General features: G+C 45.4%; 1 protein-coding gene and 1 long non-coding RNA gene across 3 annotated transcripts; one reads left to right on the top strand and one right to left on the bottom strand.

Moving 5' to 3' along the window:
* Positions 1 to 29: 29 nt before the first annotated feature.
* Positions 30 to 26,098, top strand: LOC101122400 (probable 2-ketogluconate reductase). Of its 2 annotated transcripts, XM_042239204.1 has the most exons (7): positions 30 to 318; positions 14,110 to 14,156; positions 17,705 to 18,089; positions 18,973 to 19,144; positions 20,578 to 20,756; positions 22,108 to 22,204; positions 25,884 to 26,098. In XM_042239204.1, exons 3-7 carry the CDS (start codon positions 17,708 to 17,710, stop codon positions 26,038 to 26,040), a joined length of 987 nt encoding a protein of 328 aa, XP_042095138.1. In that variant the 5' UTR covers positions 30 to 318; positions 14,110 to 14,156; positions 17,705 to 17,707; the 3' UTR covers positions 26,041 to 26,098. The 2 variants fall into 2 exon arrangements, with proteins under 2 accessions (XP_042095138.1, XP_011958648.2); XM_012103258.4 differs by lacking the exon at positions 14,110 to 14,156.
* On the bottom strand, positions 14,809 to 27,874 carry LOC121817713 (uncharacterized). Its single transcript, XR_009598221.1, has 2 exons — positions 17,004 to 27,874; positions 14,809 to 16,657 (listed from the first exon to the last, which is right to left on the bottom strand). It is a non-coding gene; the product is annotated as an uncharacterized LOC121817713 (long non-coding RNA).

The raw sequence follows: 27,874 nt of genomic DNA, 5'->3' as shown, positions 1-27,874 counted from the left end.
GCCAGTGCGTGCGCGCGCCCGGGCCGGGCAGGGGCGTGGACTCCGCTCAGGTACTGGGGCTGAAGGTGGGTTTAGTGTCATGAGCGTCTTAGAGGCGGCGGCTGCTTCAGACCTACTGTGTCTCCAGTGAGTCGGCGTTCAAGTTTCCTCGGTGCGACTGGGACCAGGGAGTGAACGAAGAGGATAACCTCTCTGAAGAAGGGCTCGTCGCCGTTCACTCCCACACAGAGCCCCCTAATTATTTTGGAGGCCCTGCTTTCCAGACGCAAGCACAGTTGCTTTACTTGTGAAAAGCGGTTCATTAACAGAAGAGTACTGGTAAGACGCAAATGCCCCCCAAATAAGTTATTGAAATTAGTATTTCTAAACATTTTTTGTTGTTCAGTTGCTCAGTCGTGTCCGACTCTGCGACCCCATGAACCGCAGCATGCCAGGCCTCCCTGTCCATCACCAACTCCCGGAGTCCACCCAAACCCATGACTATTGTGTCGGTGATGCCATCCAACCATCTCATCCTCTGTCTTCCCCTTCTCCTGCCCTCAGTCTTTCCCAGCATCAGGGTCTTTTCAAATGAGTCAGCTCTCCGCATCAGTTGGCCAAAGTATTGGAGTTTCAGCTTCAGCATCAGTCCTTCCAATGAACACCCAGGACTGATCTCCTTTAGGATGGACTGGTTGGAACTCCTTGCAGTCCAAGGGACTCTCAAGAGTCTTCTCCAACACCACAGTTCAAAAGCATCAATTCTTCAGTGCTCAGCTTTCTTTATAGCCCAACTCTCACATCCATACATGACTAATGGAAAAACTGTAGCCTTGACTAGACTGACCTTTGTTGGCAAAGTAATGTCTCTGCTTTTTAAAATGCTGTCTAGGTTGGTCATATTGTTATCGTAAAATTTAAATAGTATCAGTTCAGTCGCTCAGTTGTGTCCGACTCTTTGCGACCCCATGAATCACAGCACGCCAGGCCTCCCTGTCCATCACCATCTCCTGGAGTTCACTCAGACTCACGTCCATTGAGTCCGTGATGCCATCCAGCCATCTCATCCTCTGTCGTCCCCTTTTCCTCCTGCTCCCAGTGCTTCCCAGCATCAGAGTCTTTTCCAATGAGTCAACTCTTCGCACGAGGTGGCCAAAGTACTGGAGTTTCAGCTTTACCATCAGTCCTTCCAAAGAACACCCAGGGCTGATCTCCTTTAGAATGGACTGGTTGGATCTCCTTGCAGTCCAAGGGATCTCAAGAGTCTTCTCCAACACCACAGTTCAAAAGCATCAATTCTTTGGCGCTCAGCTTTCTTCACAGTCCAACTCTCTCATCCATACATGACCACTGGAAAACCATAGCCTTGACTAGACAGACCTTAGTTGGCAAAGTAATGTCTCTGCTTTTCAATATGCTATCTGGGTTGGTCATAACTCTTCTTCCAAGGAGTAGGCGTCTTTTAATTTCATGGCTGCAATCATAAAAGTTACCATTTTAGCTATATAGTTCAGCGGCATTTAGTATGTTCATATCATTGTGCAGCATTACACTCCAGATACTTATTTCGTTTAAAAGCTTGTTGAGATATTATTCACATACCATTTGTGGCTCAGTGGGTAAAGAATCTGCCTGCAGTGTGGGAGCCCTGGGTAGGGAAGATCGCCTGGAGAAGGGAAAGTCTACCCACTCCAGTATTATGGCCGAGAGGATTCCATGGCCTATACATGGGTCGCATAAGAGTCAGACATGAATGAGCGACTTTCACTATGTGGTACTACTACCATCAAGTGATGCACCGTTTTAAAATAAGATGGTTTTTCACAGAGTTATGGAACTCTGCAATCCAATTATGGGTGGGCATGGCAGTCCACTCCAGTATTCTTGCCTGGAGGATCCCCATGGACAGAGGAGCCTGGTGGCCTGCGGTCTATGGGGCCTCAAAGAGTCAAACACTTCTGAGAGATTAAGCAGAGCAGACACAGCAGTTAGTCCCACATCCTTCTCATCCCTTTGGCTTTTGGCAACTTCTAATCTATCCTAGGGCCTTCCCCGCTGGTGCTGCTGCTGCTAAGTCGCTTCAGTCTTGTCTGACTCTGTGCGACCCCATAGATGGCAGCCCACCAGGCTCCCTGTTCTTGGGATGCTCCAGGCAAGAACACTGGAGAGGGTTGCCATTTCCTTCTCCAATGCATGAAGGTAAAAAGTGAAAGTGAAGTCACATGGACTGCAGCCTACCAGGCTCCTCTGTCCATAGGATTTTCCAGGCAAGAGTACTGGAGTGGGGTGCCATTGCCTCCCCGGTGGTGCTAGTGGTAAAGAACCCGCCTACCAATGCAGAAGACAAAAGACAGTTGTGTTCCATGCCTGGGTGGGGAAGATCCCCTGGAGGAGGGCATGGCAACCCACTCCAGTGTTCTTGCCTGGAGAATCCCATGGACAGAGGAGCCTGGCAGGCTGCAGTCCGTAGGGTTGCACAGAGTCAGACATGACTGAAGCGACTTAGCATGCATGCAGGCAACCTATCCTAGATGTTTTGTGTAAATGGAAACATAAATATGTAGTCTTGACTTCCTTCACGTAGCATAGTGTTCTCAAGGTTCGCCCACACTGTATAAACATAATAGCAGGCGTCAGCACAGTTGACCCTTGAACAACACGGATTTGAACTTACACATGTACTGTGTGCACTGCATGGTCTGCAGTTGGGTAAATCTGGGGAACTAGGGATATAAGGGGCCAACTATATAGCTGTGCAAGGAGTTTTGACTTCACAGAGGGTCATCATTGAAGGATCAACTGTACTTAGTTCCTTTTTGTTGTTTGTTGTTTAGATATATTGCATTTTATCTGTCCTTCAATTAATTGACATTAGAGTTGTTCACACTTTTTGGCTGTTATGAGTAATGCTGCTATGAACACCTGTGTACAAATTTTTGTATGGATTTAAGTCTTCATTTTTCTTGGTTATATACAGGTGGGGTAGCTGAATCATATTATAATTACATGTTTTGAGAAATTGCCAACTGTTTTCAGACGTGGCTATACCATTTTACATTTCCAACAGCGACATGATGGTATTGGATTTCTCCATGTCTTTGTCTACTCTTATTATTTGTGTGTTTTTGTTGCTGTTTTTTTGGAATGATATCCTGCTAGTTGTGACATTTTATTATATCACAACTTTCCCTAATGGTTAGTGATATAGAGCATCTTTTAATATACTTGTTGGCCATTTGGAGAAATGTCTGTTTATCTCCCTTGGTCACTAAAACTGGATTAGTTGTCTTTTTATTATTGAGTCACAGGAGTTCTTTATACATTCTGGATAGAAATCTCTCATCAGATATATGATATGAAGATATTACCTCCCATTTTGTAGATTGAATTTTCACTTTTTATTGGTATTGTTTGCAGCACAAAACTTTAAAATTCTGAAGAAGTCCAGTGTACCATTTTTTCACTCTGTTGCTTGTGCTTTGAGTGTCATATCTAAGAAACTGTTGCCTAAGTCAAGACCAGGAATATTTACTCCTCTTTCTCCAAAAGTTTTACAGTTTTAACTCTTCTTTTTAGGTTTGTGGTCATTTGGAATAAGTTTTTGTGTATGGTGTTAGGTAGGTGTCCAAATCCACTCTTTTGATTTTTTGTTTTGTTTTTGCCATTCCATGTGGCTTGTGGGCTCTTAGTTCACCAACTAGGGATTGACAGCTCTGTTCTTTTGTGTGTGGATATCCAGGTGTCACAGAACCATCTCTTGGAAAGATTTTTTTTTCACCATCAAGTTGCCTCGACACTCTTGTTGAAAATCAGTTGACTTTAAATATCAGGATTTATTTCTGTAGTCTCAAGTTTATTCCAGTGATGTGTATGTCTAGCCTTATGTCGTACCACACTGTCTTGATTAGCATAGCTTTGTAATAAGCTGTGAAATCAGGAAGTGTTAGTCCTATTCTGTTCCTTGTTAAGATTGGCTTGGCCATTCTGGGTCCCTTGCATTTCCATATAATCTTTAGGATTAGTTTGTCAATTTCTGGTGGAAAAAAAAAAGAAACACACACACCCCTGGGATTTTGATAGGAATTTTGTTGAATGTGTACACCAATTTAGGGAATATTGCCATCTTAATAGTATTAAGTCTTCCAATCCATGAATATGGGATACCTTTCCATTTATTTAGGCCTTCTTTAATTTCTATGATTTTTATAGTTCAGTTCAGTCGCTCAGTCATGTCCAACTCTTTGCGACCTCATGAATCACAGCACGCCAGGCCTCCCTGTCCATCACCAACTCCCAGAGTTCACTCAGACTCACATCCATCGAGTCCATGATGCCATCCAGCCATCTCATCCTCGGTCGTCCCCTTCTCCTCCTGCCCCCAGTCCCTCCCAGCATCAGAGTCTTTTCCAATGAGTCCACTCTTCGCATGAGGTGGCCAAAGTACTGGAGCTTCAGCTTCAGCTTTAGCATCATTCCTTGCAAAGAAATCCCAGGGTTGATCTCCTTCAGAATGGACTGGTTGGATCTCCTTGCAGTCCAAGGGACTCTTCAAGAGTCTTCTCCAACACCACAGTTCAAAAGCATCAGTTCTTCGGTGCTCAGCCTTCTTCACAGTCCAACTCTCACATCCATACATGACCACAGGAAAAACCATAGCCCTGACTAGATGGACCTTAGTCGGAAAGTAATGTCTCTGCTTTTGAATATACTATCTAGGTTAGTCATAACTTTTCTTCCAAGGAGTAAGCGTCTTTTAATTTCATGGCTGCAGTCACCATCTTCAGTGATTCTGGAGCCCCCCAAAATAAAGTCTGACACTGTTTCCACTGTTTCCCCATCTATTTCTCATGAAGTGATGGGACTGGATGCCATGATCTTCGTTTTCTGAATGTTGAGCTTTAAGCCAATTTTTTTGCTCTCATCTTTCACACTCATCAAGAGGCTTTTTAGTTCCTCTTCACTTTCTGCCATAAGGGTGGTGTCATCTGCATATCTGAGGTTATTGATATTTCTCCCGGCAGTCTTGATTCCAGCTTGTGTTTCTTCCAGTCCAGCATTTCTCATGATGTACTCTGCATAGAAGTTAAATAAGCAGGGTGACAATATACAGCCTTGACGTACTCCTTTTCCTATTTGGAACCAATCTGTTGTTCCATGTCCAGTTCTAACTGTTGCTTCCTGACCTGCATACAGATTTCTCAAGAGGCAGGTTAGGTGGTCTGGTATTCCCATGTCTTTCAGAATTTTCCACAGCTTATTGTGATCCACACAGTCAAAGGCTTTGGCATAGTCAATAAAGCAGAAATAGATGTTTTTATGGAACTCTCTTGCTTTTTCCATGATCCAGCGGATGTTGGCAATTTGATCTCTGGTTCCTCTGCCTTTTCTAAAATCAGCTTGAACATCAGGGAGTTCACGGTTCCCATATTGCTGAAGCCTGGCTTGGAGAATTTTGAGCATTACTTTACTAGTATGTGAGATGAGTGCAATTGTGCTGTAGTTTGAGCATTCTTTGGCATTGCCTTTCTTTGGAATTGGAATGAAAACTGACCTTTTCCTTTCTGTGTCCACTGCTGAGTTTTCCAAATTTGCTGGCGTATTGAGTGCAGCACTTTCACAGCATCATCTTTCAGGATTTGAAACAGCTCAACTGGAATTCCATCACCTCCACTAGCTTTGTTTGTAGTGATGCTTCCTAAGGCCCACTTGACTTCACATTCCAAGATGTCTGGCTCTAGATTAGTGATCACATCATCATGATTATCTGGGTTGTGAAGATCTTTTTTGTACAGTTCTTCTGTGTATTCTTGCCACCTCTTCTTAATATCTTCTGCTTCTGTTAGGTCCATACCATTTCTGTCCTTTATCGAGCCCATCTTTGCATGAAATGTTCCCTTGGTATCTCTAATTTTCTTGAAGAGATCTCTAGTCTTTCCCATTCTGTTGTTTTCCTCTATTTCTTTGCATTGATCGCTCAAGAAGGCTTTTTTAAATCTCTTCTTGCTATTCTTTGGAACTCTGCATTGAGATGCTTATATCTTTCCTTTTCTCCTTTGCTTTTTGCCTCTCCTCTTTTCACAGCTATTTGTAAGGCCTCCCCAGACAGCCGTTTTGCTTTTTCGCATTTCTTTTCCATGGGGATGGTGTTGATCCCTGTCTCTTGTACAATGTCACGAACCTCATTCCATAGTTCATCAGGCACTCTATCTATCAGATCTAGTCCCTTAAATCTATTTCTCACTTCCACTGTATAATCATAAGGGATTTGATTTAGGTCATACCTGAATGGTCTAGCGGTTTTCCCTACTTTCCTCAATTTGAGTCTGAATTTGGTAATAAGGAGTTCATGATCTGAGCCACAGTCAGCTCCTGGTCGTGTTTTTGCTGACTGTATAGAGCCTCTCCATCTTTGGCTGCAAAGAATATAATCAATCTGATTTCAGTGTTGACCATCTGGTGATGTGCATGTGTAGAGTCTTCTCTTGTGTTGTTGGAAGAGGGTGTTTGCTATGACCAGTGCATTTTCTTGGCAAAACTCTTTTAGTCTTTGCCCTGCTTCATTCCGCATCTCAAGGCCAAATTTGCCTGTTACTCCAGGTGTTTCTTGAGTTCCTACTTTTGCATTCCAGTCCCTTATAATGAAAAGGACATCGTTTTTGGGTGTTAGTTCTAAAAGGTCTTGTAGGTCTTCATAAAACCGTTCAACTTCAGCTTCTTCAGCGTTACTGGTTGGGGCATAGACTTGGATAACTGTGATGTTGAATGGTTTGCCTTGGAGACGAACAGAGATCATTCTGTTGTTTTTGAGATTGCATCCAAGTACTGCATTTTGGACTCTTTTGTTGACCATGATGGCTGCTCCATTTCTTCTGAGGGATTCCTGCCCGCAGTAGTAGATATAATGGTCATCTTGCACTCTGTATTAATTTTGTTCCTAAATATTTTATTCCTTTTGATGCTCTTTAAATGGAATTGTTATTTTAAATATTTTCAGATTGTTCATAATCAATGTAGAGAAATAGATTTTCTCATTTGGTTTTATTTGTTATTCCAGTGTTATTGAGCTGTTACTGACATACAGCATTCTATGAGTTTAAAGTGTACAGCATAATGATTTGACTTGTGTACATCATGAAATGATTATCATAGTAAGGTTAGTGAGCATCCATTATCTTATATAGATAAAAAAGAAAAGAAAGAAAAAATATTTTTCCCCTGATGAGGCCTCTTAGTATTTACACTGTTAACAACCTTCATATACAATTTATAGCTTTGTTTATTATATTAATCATGTTGTACATCTGTAGTAGTTTTCCATCTTTTTAAATGTAACTTTATTTATTTATTTGGCTGTGCTGGATCTTTGTTGCTGCATAGGCTTTTCTTTAGTTCCGGCAAGCAGGGGCCACTCTAGTTATGGTGTGTGGGTTTCGCATTGCAGCAGCTTCCCCTGTTCCAGAGCAAAGGCTCTAGAGCGTTTGGGCTTCAGTAGTCACAGCTCCAGGACTCCAGAATATAGGCTCAGCGGTTTGGGGTGCAGTGGGTGTGGCTCCTGGACTCCAGAACACAAGCTCAGTAGTTGTGGCACATGGGCTTAGTTGTCCCAGGCATGATGGATCTTCCTGGACCAGGGAACGAACTTGTGTCTCCAGCATTGGCAGGTGGATTCTTTACCACTGAACCACCAGGGAAGCCTCACTTACTTCAGTTCAGTTCAGTTCAGTCATTCAGTTTTGTCCTACTCTTTGCAACCCCATGTACTGCAGCACGCCAGGCCTCCCTGTCCATCACCAACTCCCAGAGTTTACTCAAACTCAGATCTGTTGAGTTGGTGATGCCATCCAACCATCTCATCCTCCGTCGTCCCCTTCTCCAGCCTTCAATATTTCCCAAGATCAGGGTCTTTTCCAATGAGTCAGTTATTCGTATCAAGTGGCCAAACTATTGGAGCTTCAGCTTCAGCATCAGTCCTTCCAATGAATATCCCGGACTGGTTGGATCTCCTTGCAGTCCAAGGGACTCTCAAGAGTCTCCTCCAACACCACAGTTCAAAAGCACCAATTCTTCGGTGCTCAGCAAAGCTCAGCCCACTTACTTAAAACAGAAAATCTGTACCTTTAGACCACCTTCTTATAGTTCTCCTTCCCTCAACCCCCCACCTCTAGTAAGCACAAATCTTCTCTTTTTCTATAAATTTTTTGTTTGTTTTTTGAAACATAATTGACCTACAACACTCTGTTGGTTCCTGGTGCACAACATGGTGATCTGATATTTCTATACATTACAGGACAGAATTGATTTTTGTGTAGTGATCTTGTACTCTTTGGGCTGCCCAGGTGGTGCTTGTGGTAAAGTACCTGCCTACCAGTGCAGGAGACATGAGAGATGTGGATTCGATCCCTGGGTCGGGCAGATCCCCTGGAGGAGGGCATGGCCACCCACTCCAGGATTCTTGTCTTGAGAATCCCATGGACAGAGAAGCTTGGTGGGCTACAGTCCATAGGGTTGCAAAGAGTCAGAGATGTCTGAAGTGGCTTAACACTTACACTCTGCAACCTTGATAAATCATTTATTATTTTGAAGGGTTTTTTTTTAGTGGATTCCTTGAGATATTCTGCATATAAGATCATGTCATCTGCAAATAGGGACAGTTTAGTTCTTCTCTTCCAATCTAGATGCTTCTTATTTCTTCCTGTCTAACTGCCCTGGCTAAAACATCTAGTACAGTGTTAAATAGAAGTGGCAGGGGCAGACATTTTGTCTTGTTCCTTATCCTAGGAGGTAAGCATTCTGACTTCACTATTCAATATCATGTTTGCTGTGGGTTTTTCACAGATATCCTTTATGAGGTTAAGGAAATTCATTTCTATTCCTACTTTGTTGAGTGGTGGTTTACTTTTTAATATTTATTTATTTTGGCTGCATTGCATCATTGCCATGCCATGCACAGGCTTTCTGTAGTTGTGGTGCCTAGGCTTCTAGTTGTTATGGCTTCTCTTGTTGTGGAGCATGGACTGTAGGGTTCGCAGGCTTCAGTAGTTATAGCACATGGGCCCTGTTGCCCTGTGGCAGGTGGGATCTTCCCAGAGCAGGGCTCTAACTGGTGTCCCATGCATTGCAAGGCAAATTCTTAACCACGGGACCAGCAGGGAAGCCCTGTTTGTTTTAATCATGAAATACTGTTTGGTTTTGCCAAATGCTTTTTCTGTTGAGATGATCATATGAGTTTTGTACTTTATTCTGTTAATATGGTGTACTACACTGATTTTTGTATGTTAAACCAGTCTTACCTGCCTCCTGAGAAATCTGTATGCAGGTCAATAAGCAACAATTAGAACTGGACATCGAACAACAGACTGGTTCCAAATCAGGAAAGGAGTACGTCAAGGCTGTATATTGTCACCGTGCTTATTTAACTTATATGCAGAGTACATCATGTGCTATGCTGGGCTAGATGAACCACAAGGTAGAATCAAGATTGCTGGGAAAAATATCAATAACCTCAGATATGCAGATGACACCACCCTTATGGCAGAAAGTGAAGAAGAACTAAAGAGGCTCTTGGTAAAAGTGAAAGAAGAGACGGAAAAAGTTGGCTAAAAACTCAACATTCAGAAAAGTAAGACCATGGCATCCAGTCCCATCACTTCATGGCAAATAGATGGGAAAACAATGGAAACAGTGACAGATGTTACTTTTTTCAGCTCTAGTATGGTCAGTATGGTCAGCTGCAGATGGTACTGCAGCCATGAAATTAAGAGATGCTTGCTTCTTGGAAGAAAAGCTATGACAGACCTAGACAGCATATTAAAAAGCAGAGACATTACTTTGCTGACAAAGGTCCATCTAGTCAAAGCTATGGTTTTTCCAGTAGTCACGTATGGATGTGAGAGTTGCACTGTAAAGAAAGCTGAGTGCCGAAGAATTGATGCTTTTGACCTGTGGTGTTGGAGGAGACTCTTGAGATCCCTTGGACTGCAAGGAGATCCAACCAGTCCATCCTAAAGGAAATCAGTCCTGAGTATTCACTGGAAGGACTGATGCTGAAGCTGAAACTCCAATACTTTGGCCATCTGATGTGAAGAACTGACTCATTGAAAAAGACCCTAACGCTGGAAAGATTGAAGGCTGGAGGAGAAGGGGATGATAGAGGATGAGGTTGGATGGAATCACTGACTCAATGGACATGAGTTTGAACAAGCTCTGGGAGTTGGTGATGGACAGGGAGGCCTGGGAGTTGTGCTGCAGTCCTTGGGGTCGCAAAGAGTCAGACATGACTGAGCAACTGAACTGAAACCCATCTTGCATTCCTAGGATAAATCTTATTTAAGTACTAGTATTAGTCTCTCAGTCAGGCTCCTCTGTCTATAGGATTGTTTAACCTATATGCTGAGCACATCATGAGAAATGCCTGGGCTGGATGAGTTACAAGCTGGAATCAAGATAAGCAGGAGAAACATCAACAACTTCAGATATGCAGATGATGCCACTCTAATGGCAGAAAGCAAAGAGGAACTAAAGAGCTTCTTGATGAAGGTGAAGGAGGAGAGTGAAAGAGCCGGCTTAAGACTGAAAAAACTAAACTAAAAAAAGCTAAACTAAGCTAGACTAAAAAAGCTGGCTTAGTTAAAAACTAAGATCATGGCATCTGGCCCCATTACTGCATGGCAAATAGAGGGGGAAAAGGTGGAAGCAGTGACAGATTTCCTCTTCTTGGGCTCCAAAAGCACTGTGGATGGTGACTGAAGCCATCAAATCAGAAGACAGTTTCTTCTTGGCAGGAAAGCAATGACAAAGCTAGACAGTGTGTTGAAGAGCAGAGACACTACTCTGCTGGCAAAGGTCCATATAGTCAAGGCTATGGTCTTCCCATGGTCACATATGGTTGTGAGACCTGGACTGTAAAGAAAGCAGAAGACCAAAGAGTTGATGCCTTTGAACTATGGTGCTTGAGAAGATTCCTGAAAGTCCCTTGGACAGCATGGAGATCAAACCAGGCAATCTTAAGAGAGACAAACCCTGAATATTCACTGGAAGGACTGATGCTGAAGCTGAAGCTCCAGTATTCTGGTCACCTGATATGAACAGAAAACTATTGGAAAAGTCCCTGATGCTGGGAAAGATTGAGGGCAGAAGAAGAGGGCGTCAGAGAATGAGATTGCTGGATGGCATCACCAGTGCAGTGAACATCAACTTGGGCAAACTCTGGGAGATGGTGAGGGACAGGGAGGCCTGGCATCTGCAGGGATCATGAAGAGTCAGACATGACTGGGCGACTGAACAACAACTCAGTCGTGTCCAGCTCTTTGCGACCCATGTACTGTAGCCCGCCAGGCTCCTCTGTCCATGGGATTTCCCAGGCAAGAATACTGGACTGGGTTGCCATTTCCTTCTCCAGGGGATCTTTCCAACCCAGGGATTGAACACAGGCAGATTCTTTACCTTCTGAGCCACCAGGGAAGCTAAGTCCTATTTGGTCTCAGTAGTTTTTCAAAATATGTTGCTGAATTAGGTGTGCTGGTATTTTATTGAAATTTTTGTGTCTATAACTCACAAAGGATATTGGTCTGTAGTTTTCTTGCAGTATCTTTGTCTGATTTTGGTATAGGGGCCTCATGGAATGAGTTGATAAGTCACTAGTCCGGCCAAGAAAAATTGATTATTTGATCAAAGCTCTCCATTTCTCCTTTCATTTCCTCTAAAAGTATCTGATCATTAAGAAGATGGGAATAAATAGGCTAAATCATCTCTGAGTTAATCAGATGTCTTGAATTACATTTTATCTTTAGAAACTGAATTATTCATTTTAAAAATGACTAAACATAAGCATTAAAAAACGCAGTCTGGAATTCTCAAGTAAGGGCAAGACAGATGTTTAGTGGGAGAAGATGTTCCCATGTCTCCTAATTGGGAAAGGACACTCATGGCCAAACAGAGCCCTCATTCCTGTGGAGCAACTGTCTTGAGTTGAAAAGAAGGCAATTTGACAGAACTAATTGTTACTAATAAAAAATTATTGAAGAGCCTTATTACTCTTCTAGAAGGATTTGCATTTTTAAAAGAAGAAATGTTTTAAATCAAATGTAAGACTGTTAAAGTGAGACTTTCTCTCAAATTTCAGAGGCCCCAAGTTGCAGATAAATGTACACTAGACTAATAACAAGAATAAATAGCAGCTAAGGTGGGAAACTTCTTAGAACTGTCTGAAACTGAAAGAGGAAAGGAGAGTTTTAGTGGAGCAGAATAGAGTGGAGACTGAAAGAGGACGTTGTGTTTTACTGTTCCATCTCAAGGTCCTAAAAAGTCTCTTGAGAGAGCATTGCCTTGCAAAATGGATTTATTCAGGAATAGCAAGAACTGCAATTTAAAACAGGCAATCAATGGCTAAAGAAAGACAAGTCCAGAGAACAAAGGAGAAGAATCCCTTTTATAGAAGAGAAGGGAGAGATGAAGGTGAAGGAGGAGAGTGAAGAAGCTGGCTTAATACTCAGAACATTCAAGAAACAGATCATGGCATTCAGTCCCGTCACTTCATGGCAAATAGATGGGGAAACAATGGAAACTATGACAGACTATTTCCTTGGGCTCCAAAATCACTGCGGACAGCGACTGCAGCCATGAAATTAAAAGACACTTGCTCCTTGGAAGAAAAGCTATGACAGACCTGCTGCTGCTGCTGCTAAGTCACTTCAGTCGTGTCCGACTCTGTGCGACCCCATAGACGGCAGCCCACCAGGCTCCTCCATCCATGGGATGTTCCAGGCAAGAGTACTGGAGTGGGGTGCCATTGCCTTCTCCGATGGCAAACCTAGGCAGCGTTCTTAAAAAGCAGAGATATTACTTTGCTGACAAAGGTCCCTATAGTCAGAGATACGGTTTTTCCAGTGGTCATGTACGGATGTGAAAGTTAAGACCATAAAGAAGGCTGAGCGCTGAAGAATTGATGCTTTTGAACTGTGATGTTGGAGAAGACTCTTGAGAGTCCCTTGGACTGCAAGGAGATCAAATTCTAAAGGAAATCAACTCTGAATATTCATTGGAAGGACTGATGCTGAAGCTCCTATACTTTGACCACCTGATAAGAAGAGCAGACTCATTGGAAAAGACTCTTTTGCTGGGAAAGATTGAAGGCTGGAGAAGGGGAGGACAGAGGTCAAGATGGTTGGATGGCATCACCGACTCAATGGACATGAGTTTGAGCAAACCCTGGGAGATGGTGTAGGACGGTGCAGCCTGACATGCTGCAGTCCATGGGGTCGCAGAGTCAAACACGACTGAGCGACTGAACAACAAAAGGGGAGCTGGGCATGGCTTCTTGTAATAAAGAGTCCATTGGAGGGAACCTGGAGTTGAAAGTGTAGTGGCTTCCCATTAGCTGGGTTGCTTCCAGACTGGGAGGACGGTTTCCTTTCTTGTAGGCAGTGAGGCTGCGCCCTTCTTCCTGCTGGGTCTCCAATCAAGGGAGAGTGGTACCCAGAACTATCCCTTCTGGCCTCCCAACTCTAAAGTGAGGTTTCTCCGTGTTGATTTTCACACTTCTCACGCTGAGACTGGCCTGCAACCTCCTGCACGGACAGCCCCACACTCTACCATCTAGACTCTGCTCCTGCAGGAGGCTCCACCAAAGCCGTCCATCTAGGCGCCATTTGCCCTAGCCGTCCATCTAGGCGCCATTTGCCCTTCAGGCGGCTTCTCCTTGTGCCTAGAGTTCTCGGCCTCTGGACCTAATGCTGGAAGTGCAGGCGCGGCGTAGTTGGATGGGGCGGGGCTCGCAGAGGAGGCCCAGCGGGATGTGGGCTTTGGGGCGGAGCTGGGGTTGGCTCCGGAGGGGAGGGGCGGGGCTCCGCACGACCTGAGTCTTCACTGTCCAGGTTTTGCCTGGGAGATTGGGTTGACTGGAGCGTCCCTTAAATCTGGAGTCTTTTTAGAAGGTAAATGTACCCCTAGAATGTTGCGGTGTGGGGGGAGACTGGATCGAGCTCTGCCGCGTAGACATGACTGACCTTGGACTTCACATGGGGCAGGTGGGCAGCATTAGCCTCCTAAGACCCTTCTGGGCCCCCAGGGCACAATCCTGAAGAATTTAATAAGGAAACTCTCATGTTGTTATTTATACCTCCCTCGTTCCAGAGAAGACTTAAGGTGGCTTCAGAGATTCTCAAGGTCATTTTGAACAGGTATGTACTTTTTTTTCTAAACTCTAGGCAGTGGCAAATTAAGCTTTAAATGAATAAGATCCAGGTACCCACATAAGATTTTACAGTTTGTTCCCTACATTAGTCAAATTTTAATTTTTTAATCTTGCCTTTCTTTTCTCTGATATTTAGCAAGCCCTGACAAACCATTTCTTAGGAGGGAAGCAACCGTTTTTTGCTGAGACACATTGTGACAGTGTTGGTTTTAAGTTGCATTTGTTGATAACCTGGTGATTGGAGAAGTCTCACACCAAGGGTGTAAACAGTGCAGTTTTCATTAAGTCGGAAATGGCAAACACACCCTCAAGGGTATGCCGTTTGGTATATCTTAATCTTCAGGTCCCTTTATCTAGTCATGTGTGAATAGATCATTTGCAGCAAATCCAGAATATCAGCATAAGGATGATTTTAAAAAGCAGAGGGGCTAAACATGGCATCTCCTACTCTTCGTTACAGATTTTTTTTTCCTAGTCTGTTTTTCTGAGCCTCTTTAGAGCAGAATCAGGGATCTGTAGAGGACAGAGAACAAACAATTGTGATTTTATCCCCAGGGAGAGAGGGCAGAGAGCTGCTCCATAGGTGAGATTGTGGTAGCCACACGTTCCCAGAAACAAACTCACTCAGGAGGACGATGCAGATAGTGGAGTGCAGTTTATTACACTGGCGGGCCCAAGGCAGAGTCTCCTCTTAACCAACGACCCTGACCAGTTTTTGTGAAAATCTTATATACCCTAAGCGTACTTGATCAAACCCACCTCCCCAAATTCCTTGAAACTAGTCTGGACAAGATAAAAGAGATATATGATCAAAGTTAACCCATGATTCATGTGTCATAAGCCTAGATAGTTAAACATAGGCCTTTCAATAGGCGTACGGTCATATCCTGGTAAACATAATGGAATTTACGACTTTGTTCTGTTACAGAAATAATTAGCATATTCTTTTAGGCGAGGGAGAGTCCAAGTCCAAGTCCTGAGGTTCTTTTATCTGAGGGGATCTGGTTTTCCATTGGTATGCCATTTCTAAAGACACCGGGCACAAAGTTCAGAGTCCATTGGGAGGGTGACCATGTGTGTAGCCTAATGTTCGTAGTGTGGCCTTAGATGGAGTCCAGCTCTGTCTGTTTCCTCCTTCAAGATGAGGATAGACTTTGAAAGGGACTAGAGAGAGGATCAGAGGACAGAGTGGCAGGGAGAGAAGATAAAGTCAGTGGGCGCCAACTTGAAGCAAGTCTTGGCATGTTGGGGATCTGAGGATGATGGGAGGGTATTGGACTCGTCTCTCAAATACTGCGAGGAAGCTTCGTGAGGAAATAAGAGTTTTAAGAAAATTTTTAAAAATTTTACTGTGCTATATGAATTCAGTCTCTCTCTTTGGTGTAAGTTTGTTTCTAGATACTTAGCTAGATGTCTACATTGTTCTTCAGATTTGAACATTAGCAACCTCCTTCACTGAAGGCTTGCCCTCAGTCCTGCAGGCTCTGAATGCTGTCTTTCATTATCTGGGCCATGATGCAAGGCTGTGTGTTCCCCTCACTCTGCATTGGAGGAGAGCAAGTTTCAGAGAGAATCACAGTCAGGCAGAGTGGCCTGAACCAGTGCCTGTGGTCCTGCTTTTTTGTCTTCCTTCCTGCCCTCACCCCATCTTTGTTTCTTTCTCTCTATTCCTAAAACTAAAAATACTTCTTTGGTTGCAGTTGGTTTTTATTTTCATTTTTGCTTTTAAGTTAGAAAGATCTCTCTTACTCCCCTCCCCCTTACCTGGCCCCACCATTGCCCCTTCTGTGAACTGAAGTCGCTCTCACTTGGGTCACCTGGTGCTCCCTGCCCTGTCCTGCTCTGGGCTCAGAGTCCAGCTGGGCAGCCACGGTCACTGGTCAGGGATCTACATGCCTTTCTCTGCACTTCCCTCATGAGTGCCATGCACATGTCCGTCTTACTTTTCCTTGAAAGAAGAGGTTGGAAGTTCATTCTACTTTATTTTTCTTTCTGGGTTGCAATTTTAAAGAGGCTTTAAAATAAGAAAATCCTGGGTTTAGAGCCTTGGGTCTGTGGAAGGCAATTTTAGCAAAGTTAATACAAAGTCTTTTATTTTTTAATTGAGCAATCATTTTGCAAGGAGAAAGTAACTAATTTTAAATCTGTGTTAGCAGTTCAAATTAAACAGTGCGAGGAGCATGCACATAGCAGTTAGAAAATATACATGTCTGAACTATCACTCTCTCAACTAAAAACAAAGCTGTAAATTTTTTTTTCCAAAATTTCACCCATGGGTTTATCTTTCGACTTGGACAAAATGTGGGTGCCTAACAATACACCTTCTTTGTGGTGCATTCCTTTGTTGTCAGAATGTCCTAACCAACCATCATGTCAATACTGGGCATCCAAGGATGTCTGCTAGAGGCAAGTCCACTTACCTCTCTCTGTGCAGAAACTAGCAGTGGAGAATGAGATGTGATCTCAGGGCGCAGCTGTAAAACACACCTGTAAATATCATGTCAGTTTCACCAAGAACCGAGGAAGCCTGAGAGACCTTGGATCAGCTGCAGAGCGCTGCTGGAGCCAAAGTTCTCTCTTTGAACCCTAGAGCACCAGGGTCAGCAACAGGTGGGACCCGTGCTCCCTTCTAGGAAAGCAGTTAATGGGGATCCCACTTCCTGTCTCATGCTCCTTGGCCAGTTCCTGACTGTGAGTGGAGATGGTTAGAGGCTGGTGCTGGTGAAAGGAGTTATGGAGCAAGGGACAGAGCCCAGGGACAGGGTGAGCTCTTGAATCTGCCCAACGCTTCCACCCCCCCACTACCGCCGTCTCTCCCCGCTTCGACTCTCACCTCCTCTTCACCTTTGGAGAGGGCGCGAGTCACGTGCATGGTCTCGGGTCTTCACTGTGTGCACCCACTGACAGTGATGGCGTGATGGGTGTGTGTCACTGCTCCATGGCCAACTGGGAGCCGGCAGAAGTTGAACCTGCTCTCTGTAAAACTGAAGTCTTATCCTGAATGAGACTCTTTTAATCTTTTGCTCAAAGTCCAAGAAGTAACACAAGTTTTTTTTTTAGCCAATTATGCTCTGAACTTTGAACACATATTAAACATGTTTAGCCAAGTCTGTGACCTGAAGATAAAATGCACTCATTAGCCTCAACTCTTGAAAGCAGCTGGTTTTCTTTTTGGAAGAAAGCTATAAAATGTTTAAAAAAAATCTTATTTTAAATTAGGAACAAGGAGCATAAAACATCATTTAATTCATTTGACAGACAATAACAAATATCTTTTACTTTCACAATAAAACAAATCAGTCAGTCACTGCAGCTGCTCCGGCCAAAGGGCAGAAAGAAGGAGGAATGTGGCCTGGTTGGTGTCGGTGCCTTCAGGGTCCTGGTCTGTTGTGATTCAGACTTTACAGGAATTCATCCAGGAAATAACTCCAGTCTTAGAGTTCAGAAAATCTAAAGAATAGTAGAAGAGCATACATGTTGTTCTCTTGAAAAAACTCTTCTCTGACAATAGAAATTGTACCTGTCTTTCTGCAGGCCATGGGCGATCTGGACCTCCCTGGAGTTCTGGTGTCTGATCTTGAAGGGCCACATGGTATATGTGAAGATCATGTTGAAGACCTGAAGAGACACTTTAATCTCATTACCATGCAAGACTTTTTGGAAAATAAAGCACAGCTGGGTCCCAAGATCCAAGCTGTGTACATCTGGGGTGGAAGGCCGGCCATCAGCCAGGAGCTCCTGCACAGCCTGCCCTCCTTGAAGATCGTGGCCAGCGCAGGGGCAGGGCTGGACCACCTGGACCTGGGGCTCGTGGCCAGCTTTGGTGTGAAGGTGGCCAACACACCGCATGCTGTCTCTAGCCCCACGGCAGACCTGGGGATGGCCTTGCTGCTTGCCGCAGCTCGGAGAGTCGTGGAAGGTAAACAGCCAGGAGATGTTGGTTTTCCAGGTTAGATGACAGATGTTTAATATCACACCTGGTAAAGCCCTGGTCTCTTCACACTGTGTCCACGACTTGTGGCCCTGGGGTGGGAGCCAGTCTTGGTTGCTACAGCCTAGTGAGGGCCGGGCTCAGCACCTGCACGCATGCAGTCCACATGGTCTGTCTGAACACTGTCTTCCTCCACCGCATCCTACTGACTGTGCCATGGGGGTACCTGTACGTGTGAGGTAATTTCAGCACCACTATGGAAACGTCCTGGATTGGTAGTCAGCTACCCTGGGGTGAAGGCCCACACATGAGTAGGTGAGACCCCACCTCTTCACACACTGGACGTCACTGGGAGTGTTCTAGGAAGGACAGCTCAGCCACTCAGCACTTGGCCGTCATCCTGGTGGAGCTCTGAGATGAAGGGGCTTGAGGAGAGGAGGCAAGAACCAGGCTGGTTCTCTTCTGATTGCTGGTTCACATGGCACACTCACATACATACGCGCACTTGCATATGCACATAAGCCATATATAAACACATACGCAGTCACATACACATACATGTGGTCACAAACGTACAGACACACACACCAGAACCAACAAATTTTAACCACAGATCCTCCCTTAATGTGAAAGAAGTTGCTCGTTTAAAGCATCATGCCAGGAGGCTTGGGTTTGTGATGTGGAAACTGCTGTCCGATCCATCCTTCTTCCTGCAGAAACATTTTGCTGTTGTATAGATGTGCCTGAGCACCCAGGGTCCACCTTGGGCTTCCTTCAACCTCATCTCTCAGTCAGGAGGTCCCGTGAGGGTTGTGGGGATTCTGTGTATGGTGCTGTCCACATTGCCCACTCTGCACCTTGTTTATTTTAGGTCATCAGTTGGCTGTTTCACCACATACAGAGAACTTTCCTATAGACTATATGGGTCAACAAGTGACAGGGGCCACTCTGGGAATTATCGGCATGGGCAGCATTGGCTATAAGATTGCTCAAAGGGCCAGAGCATTTGAAATGAAGATTGTCTATCACAATAGGAAACGCAGGTAAAATTCAGAAAATGGACTTGAAATTAATTGAGCAGAACTTACATCATCACTGCCTTCAGTATGGCTTCGATATATTATTTCTCCACTTTTTATTCGATTCCCTTATTCTGTCTCCAAAAAGCAGGGTCGATGATCAAAGAATGGATTGTAGCATTTCTATGATTCCCTAAAAATGTGGCAGGTAAGCTTCTCTTCATGGAAGAGATTTCACCTGAGGAAAGAGATTTTGGTTCACCTACAGTTACGTGCTTTTTAAATTTGTAAACTGATTCTCTGACCATGAGAGATGCTGCCCACACTTTAATACACATAACACAAGGGCACAGGGTTTCCCCCAGCAGTGTTTCGTCTGAAACCGTCTTCCTCATACTCCATGAGCAGCATTTGGCCCAGTGCCCAGTCTTTTGATTCTGTCTGAGACCTGCCTGTTTGCTCTCACTTCATTGATGCCTCCTGCCTACGCCCTGGCTTTTCTCACCTGCATTCCACTCCCCCAAGGGGCAGCGTTCTCTGTTCTTGAACGTCAGCCCATTTGCAGACCAGCCGGAGAAGGGCGCTGTTCAGAGCCTTTCAGTGGCTTCTGTTCCCTGGAATAGCTTTCTACTCACAGAGGCAGGGTGAGCTGGGAGACCTTACATCAGGACCACCCTCTTCAGTCGATGTGGACACAGTGGACAGTGGTGAGGCTTCAGTAGCTGTCACGGCTCCCAGTGTGGTGAGGGCTGATGCAGAGGCCAGGGCTCTTCGGGGACAGGCATGTGATATGAGCAGGGCCTTCATAGTGGCTGCGCATGCTGGCCGTTCCTTTCCTCCAGGTGGTCCCCTGGCCAAGATGTGTAGAAAGAATCCATATAGTTTTGTATTGCATATTTGTAGGACAGGAGTGGCTACCAAGAACGCTGAGACCTCCTGGAGCTTGGTGTTTCTGTTGAGTAATCAGCTGCCTGGGGTGGGCAGAGCAGCTAGGATTGAACCTCAAACAGCACAGAAGCTGCCTGCACCAGAACCTTGGGTCCTTGCTCTCTGTTGAACACATGGCACTCCTGACCCTCTCCCATTTTTTTTTTTTTTTCCTGGAGTTTCTGACGTGTTTGCCCATATCCAGCAGTGTCTCATGTCACTGAAAGCGTGTCTGACACCATTGGCTGTACCAGCCTCTGGGGGCTCAGAGCTGAGTGAGAGAAGGCTCCTGTCCACAAGAGGCTTGCAGTCTGGTGTGAAATGCCATAGACACAGGGCTCAGAGCACCCAGAGGCACAGGTTTCCATGGGTAAGCCCTGAGCTCAGGGTCCAGCCACCTCTGAACCCACATGGAGTCTGGCCCCATGGGGGACATACTGAATCTGCAGCCCTCTCAGAAACTCCTTCCTGGGGTAAACGGATGAATTTCTAAGCAGAGAACATGGTCTTCTCCCTTGTTCCCTTCATAGAAAATTGGAGGAGGAAGAAGCTGTTGGGGCCACTTACTGTGAGAGGCTGGATGACCTCCTTCAGTGGTCGGACTTTGTGATGTTGGCTGTGAGCCTGACGCCACACACCCAGGGCCTGATCGGGAAGCGAGAGCTGAGGTTAATGAAGCCCACCGCCATCCTCATCAACATCGGCAGAGGTACCCACTCCAGCTGTATGTGGGCTGGAGGGCTGTGCAGGAGGACCCCCAGCCCTGGCCACTCTCTCAATATTTCCAGTCAACCTTTTCCCTCAATGGTCTGAAAAATCCACTAGACTTGTGGGTGGTGCGTTAAAGGGATTATACTTTAGAGATATTTCTGATTTTTATCTTCACATCATTTTGAGCCTCAAGTTAGTAACATAAAGAATGAGAACGCTGACCCTCTGTGGGAGTTTCATATCCCAGTGTGGGCATCTCCTTGGGAGGGCCATCACAATTTGACTTTCCACATGTTATCAAGCAAAAATTATGGGGATAAATTTTCTGAGCCTGTTTGGTTATTTGACATTGGCATAGAGCTGTGTGTGTGTGTGTACAGGAAGCCATAGGTCCTGTGTTGTGACTAAGTTCTCTGGAGCATTTGTAAAGGAGAAAACTGGGTCCTCGATGCTGGGGACATGAGCACATGTGAGGATTGGTGCTGGCATCACACTTCCCGGTGACTTGCCTTTGGGGTTGGGGGCCAGAGGACGTGTGAGACTTGGCACTACCAGAAGCTACCTGGACCTCTCACCCGTAAAACCCAGATAATAGTGCTTGCTGTGAAATCCCACAGGGCCAAGCTAGTGTGCTTGAAGGTCTCGAAAATTCATACCCTGTCGACAAGCAGGAAGGACCAGTGCATTATGTTCTTTTGGTGATGTCAGAGGTTGGAGACAAAGATTCTAGAAAAGCAAACACCCCAGGCAGGGCTTGGAACTAGGTGTCTCCAGCAGCAGCACGCGCAGGCTGGGTGCTGTGTCTTGACCAGTGGGGCAGCCCAGCCAGCCACTGGGAAGGGGACTTCTCTGCTTGAGGGAAAGGACCTCCTTCTCAGCTGCTGTTCAAGCAGGCCCTGCTATTTCACATTTGAAATGCAGTTATGGTTCATGTTTGTGCCTGCTTGGTTTTTTAGCATGTATATAAAACTATTATCCGGGGGCTGTTTCCTGGAATCCTCTGGTGGTTGGGAGGTGGTGTGGTGCAGCGGCAGGGCCCAGGCTCAGGGCCAGACAGACCTGGGCTCAGACCTGGGTGGGCGTGTGAGAAGCATATGACTTCAGCTGAGTATGTCACCTGTGAAATGAGTATTGTCTTCTGCTGGGTAGGCAGAGTCAGTGAGACAGCGTCTGTGAAGGGCTTAGTGCACTGCCTGGCACATGGCAGGCTCTCAGCGTCTGAGAACAGACTGGCAGAATGAAGTTCACGTGCTTTTTGTCAAACTTCCTACAAGATCAAGGTGTGTTTCAGGGTAACTAGAGAGCACTGCCTAACTTGGGCCTACAGAGGAGGGGTCTCGTCCTCCCAGGTCTGCTAGTTGATCAAGACGCCCTGGTGGAAGCCCTTCAGACCGGGCTCATTAAGGCGGCAGCGCTGGATGTGACACACCCAGAGCCCCTGCCCAGGTAAGGAAGCCAGACTGGATCTACGGTTCTCCCCCTCTGGGTGGGAGGTGCCTCAGACAGCTGCTGCTTCTGGCTTCTGCAGCCACGTTGGTTCTTGGCCTTGGAACATGCCCCTTGTGACCCGTCCATTTCTGCAGTGGGTCAGGCCTCTGCTTCAGCGCCTCCACAGACAGGGCACTTAGGGCACTGGGGGCCCAGACCTCATGGATGGAGAGCGCACAGAACAGTCTTTCTCAGGTTGAGCCAAATAGTCCTTCCTTTACCCGTTGATCCTGGTTTGCCCTCTGGAGCATCAGAGGCTAACTTTGATTATTCTTCTCTTTACAAACCTTCAGATAACCACCACATTTCACCATAGTCTTTTTTTTTCTTTTGAGGCTAAATATCTTCATATCCTTTACTTGTAGCCTAAATGATGTCCTTTCCAGACACGTTGTCCTTATTATTGCCTCCCAGTCCTTTGAAAATATGCTGCTGAAGACTGCACACAGTATTCATGTTGTGGTCTGACCACTGCAGAGAAGTTACACAGAGGCTGTGTTAGCAGCATGTTTCCTCACAGCCTCACTACACCTTAACTCACTAAGTTTTTTAGTTAGTTAAACTTGAAATTGTTATTTTCAAGTTTTTCTTTGAGTGTAGAATTTTACATTTATTTGCATTGAATTTCATTTGCTTGTATGTTTTGACCGTGTGATCCAGCCTAGTAGGACTGGCGTCTTGATTATCTTATTTATTTTGAATCTTGATGCTGTCATTTGTTAAACCAGCTATTCCTAACTTTGATTTCCATCCAGTAAGCAAATTACTGTCAGATGAATGAATGTTTTGACCAAATTTGATATCTAAGTTTATCAAGATTGACCTTAGAAATTAGACATTTCTGAGAAAAACAATAATTTATTGAGAATAGTTTCTCAAAATGTGGTCTGGAGACCACTCTAAGGGGTCTATGAAGTCAAAACTATTTTTCTTTTTAAAGGTTTAATTGGCTTCATTAATAATTCATAATCAGCATCCTGTCTAGAAAGAGACATCAGAACTGTTTTCTGTTTCCACATCAGAACTGTTTTTCTGATTCATAAGCAGTTGTTCATTTCCACTCATGTTTTCTCACAAGAGCACAGCAGGGTTTCCTCAGAATGTGTGATGACATCATCACTCAGTTAATGACGTGTATTACATTGTTTTCAGTTTTAATTTCTAATATAATAAATGTTGATAGACATAATCCTCATAAACACATGTTCTTTGGGGTTCTCAATTTTTAAGAGTGTAAAGGCCAAGTAAGCAAGCCACTCAGTTCAGTCACTCAGTCATGTCTGACTCTTTGCAACCCCCATTGACTGCAGCACCCCAAGCCTCCCTGTCCACCACCAGCTACTCGAGCTTACTGAAACATCAAGTTGGTGATGCCATCCAACCATCTCATCCTCTGTTGTCTCCTTCTCCTCCCACCTTCAGTCTTTCCCAGCATCAGGGTCTTTTCCAGTGAGTCAGTTCTTCGCATCAGGTGGCCAAAGTATTGGAGTTTTAGCTTCATCATCAGTCCTTCCAGTGAATATTCAGGACTGTTTTCCTTTAGGATTGACTGGTTTAATCTCCTTGCAGTCCAAAGGACTCTCAAGAGTCTTCCCCAACACCACAGTTCAAAAGCATCAATTCTTTGGCACTTAGCTTTCTTTATGGTCCAGCTCTCACATCCATACATGACTACTAGAAAAATAATAGCTTCGACTAGACGGACCTTTGTCGGCAAAGTAATGTCTCTGCTTTTGAATATGCTGTCTAGGTTAGTCATACCTTTTCTTCCAAGGAGCAAGCGTCTTTTAATTTCATGGCTGCAGTCACCTTCTGCAGTGATTTTGGAGCGCAAGAAAATAAAGTCTGCCACTGTTTCCATTGTTTCCCCACCTGTTTGCCATGAAGTGATAGGACTGGATGTCATGAGCTTAGTTTTTTGAATGTTGAGCTTTAAGCCAACTTTTTCACTCTTCTCTTTCACTTTCATCAAGAGGCTCTTTAGAAAAGAGCTGCTAATCTAGAACAAAAAATAATTTCAATACAAATAAAGAAGCATGAATATTTTAGACAGTGGCCAACTTACTCAAAACTGAGACATCATGCAATCACCCCTGTTGACTAACCTGCTAAAAAGAGCTTTTTCTCACAAGTCACAGGGCAAATACCAGTGTTATATCCCAAAGCTTAGTTTATCCTAATAGGTGATAAAGCCAAGGCCCTTGGCCTAGGCTGTCTCACACCAAAATGATATTTACTTGAGTATTTACATTTATTACAGTATTTATATGACAGGTTCAGCAATAGTATTGATATGACTATGCCTAACATTTGAAGGAGTTACTGTGGGGCAGGGATAAGATTTCAAGAAACAACTAATCCATTGTATTTTTGATTACTTGTTGCCCTGAACCTCTTCATCTACCACTATTTGTATGTTATGATGATCTCATGTAGCACTATTTAGTATATAAAGTTAGGTGATATTTAGTGAAATCCAGTAATTTCTCAGGCCAGTCATTTCCTATTGATCATCAATGTCAGTATTATCATCTGACTTACTTTCATGAGGCAGTTAAATCTTGCCAACAGTGCCAGTGTTACAGCATATTGCTATACATTCATGGTACAATGCAGTTTAATTACATAAGTCAATAACAACTGCAGAGGTATTTGCTATGCCTTCTCAACACCAATGTCTCTTGCCTATACATTCAGATATTCTTATGGGCAGGTGTTGGGTTCCAAGTCAGTTGGGACAGAGTATCACCCTGTCTCACACCCTTGTACCTAGACTGTTTTCCATTGTGTGCTGTTATACAGTAGGGCCCACCTGCTTCATAGGGGTTAGACAAGTGTTTCAGAACAGTCCTATCCCTGCTAACTGTACCACAATGACTTACTTCAATCAGTCCTGGAGGTGAGGGTGGTTGGACTGCATTGGCATAAATTACAGGTGCCTGTAGAGAACTTCATAGGGTTGGGGGTCCTTAAGTTCCCAAGGGCGTGCCCCTTGAGCCTCAGTAGCTATTGGGCCGGGGCGGGGGGGGGGGGTCGTGGGGTGGGGGTGGAATCACTGTCTCGTGGCTACTTTGGCCTCTGTCTGTTTTAAAATAAAGAGGCTCTGTTGGTGACAGCACTTTTCCAATCCTGAGTTCTAATATTATCCATCATTATGCTTGAGTCTGCCTGACCCACTTCACTAAAACCTTATCTTTCCAGGCTGTCTCCCATTCTTTGCCTTCTTCCTGGAAGAGAGCTCCTTCTAACCTGCTAATCCTAGTTAAGAAATCTTTTCCCTCTGAATGCCATTCCCATTAAAGGTGCACTCATCTTGTCCCATCATGCCTGAATCAGCATCTGTCTTCCCAAGGCTCTTTCTTATCTTGTGGGTCACTATCATTTAATCCATCACACATGTTCAGCAATTGTGAACTAATGGTGTGGGTGCAGTTAGGATATGTTATTTTACAACCAGAAACGTTGGGTCACCCAAACCAGGAATAGATGAGGAGTGATCATCTAGAGTACATCTAGGTATCATCTCAGTACACCGTGAGGCCTCCCGAAGCCTTCTTCATCTCAGAGTGGGGATGTGAAGCCAGAATATGAAGTTAAACCAAATGACACTGTTTTCCTCCATTAATCTGTATTTCAGAGATCATCCTTTATTGAAGTTGAAGAACGTCACTCTGACACCTCACATTGGAAGTGCAACTCATCAAGCAAGACGACAGATAATGGAAAATTTGGTTGAAAGCATCCTGGCTTCTCTCAATGGCCTTCCTATTCCTAACGAAGTGCTGCTTAAATGATTTATGTGAGTTAAGAGTTCAGTGGGATGGAAACAGCAGATTAAATGGGAAAGAAACACTTTTGTATACTTTGAGTCCATTATATAGACTGCATTAGTACTTAGATGAAACACTTAAGACTAGTCATAATACTTATCACCTGTTGAAAGTTTGCTAAATGCCTTCCTCACGTGCCCACCTCATCCTCAAGGCAGCTCTAAGAGGGAAGTTCTGTTATCATTCGTGATGAAACTGAGCGCAGGGAATTACTCGTCCACAGTTCAAAAGTCTGCACTCGGTCTATGGGTTTCCCAGTGAGTTGTGCTGCTTTCAGTCTTGATAAATTCTGGTAAATTGACTGGATTACATAGTCTTCCCTGACAGTCTAATCACTATTGTTTTAATCATTCAAAAAAAACCAAGGATAATTGGGCACCGTCTATGTGCCAAGTTCCCACTCAAGGGTTTACTTACTAGTGGGGGAGAAGACCAAGCAGTGCCAGGAGGTCTTGTGCTGAGCGGGAGCAAAGGAGCGGGGAGAGTGCGCCTAGAGCGGAATTACCAGGGGTGACCTCGAAGAGGGGTCTGGGGTGAGGATGCCTCCTTTCTGCAGCAGTTTGGAAGCTGTTTTTCTCCTCCACATAGACTGACGAGCAGGTGTCACAGGAAGTGAGCAAACGAATTAGTAGCATAGAGAGGAAGGAACTTGATCCTTCCTAGTTGTGCCAGCAGCAGGAGCTCTGCTTCAGGACGCCGGGTTTTCATTTAAATCACCTAGTGAGGACGGACCTTACTTCCCTGCTTCTCATTTGATGTTCTGTACCCCGTCTCTGTTAGCTCCGTGCGTGTGCATAAAGTATTCCTCGCTCTGCAGTCTCCGCCTCCGGGTGTTTTGCGCGCTTCCCAGCAGCAAAGCCCAGCTAACGCGGCACTCGCTGGAAGAGCGGCGGCTTCGTGGCTCGCCAGCACCCAGCACATCCTGAAGTCCCGCCCCCGCTCCTCAGGTTACGTCGTGGCGCTCCGCTCCGCACCTTGATATCTGGCCCCACCCACGGGCGCCCCGCCCCGCCTACGGTGCACGGTCCTCTATCAGTCCCGGCCCGGCCCACTTCCCTAACGACACGTGTACGCACACCCCTGCTCACTCGCAGTCCCACCCCTCCCCGCACGCGCCTCCGCTCGGCCGCCTCAGGGCCCGTCTATTTGTCCCCAGACACCGCCGCGCCCTTTCGCCCCGCCCACAGTCTCCCGGCGACTCCCAGCATGCCCAGCACTTGGCCCAGAGCCGCTTCACGGGTTCCCCTAACGCGTCTTCCAGCCCCCACGTCGCCTCAAGGCCTTACGTCGCTCCGCCCCGAGTGGCAACGCTCCACGTCTCCTTGGCAACGTCGGCCAGCCACGCCCTAGTCTATATAGCCCCGCCCTATACATCGCCCCGTCTCGCTTCGTCCCGCCCCACGTCTCCCCGTCAATTTCACTCCACGACACGTCACAGTTAACGTCACCGCGTCCAGCGTCCCTTGCCAGAGTGTCTCCTTGGTAATATTGCCCCGCCCCCACACACATGCCCACCCCACTCCAGTACTCTTGCCTGGAAAATCCCTTGGACAGAGGAGCCTGGTAGGCTGCGGTCCATGGGGTCGCGAAGAGTCGGACATGACTGAGCGACTTCCCTTTCACTTTTCACTTTCATGCATTGGAGAAGGAAATGGCAACCCACTCCTGTGTTCTTGCCTGGAGAATCCCAGGGACGGGGGAGCCTGGTGGGCTGCCGTCTATGGGGTCACACAGAGTCGGACACGACTGAAGTGACTTAGCAGCATACATCGCCCCTTCTCGCTTCGCCCCGCCCCAC

The sequence above is a fragment of the Ovis aries genome, chromosome 23 (genome assembly GCF_016772045.2).
Source record: "Ovis aries strain OAR_USU_Benz2616 breed Rambouillet chromosome 23, ARS-UI_Ramb_v3.0, whole genome shotgun sequence".
Classification (NCBI taxonomy): Eukaryota; Metazoa; Chordata; class Mammalia; order Artiodactyla; family Bovidae; genus Ovis; species Ovis aries.
This window is presented reverse-complemented; position numbering and strand designations above follow the sequence as displayed.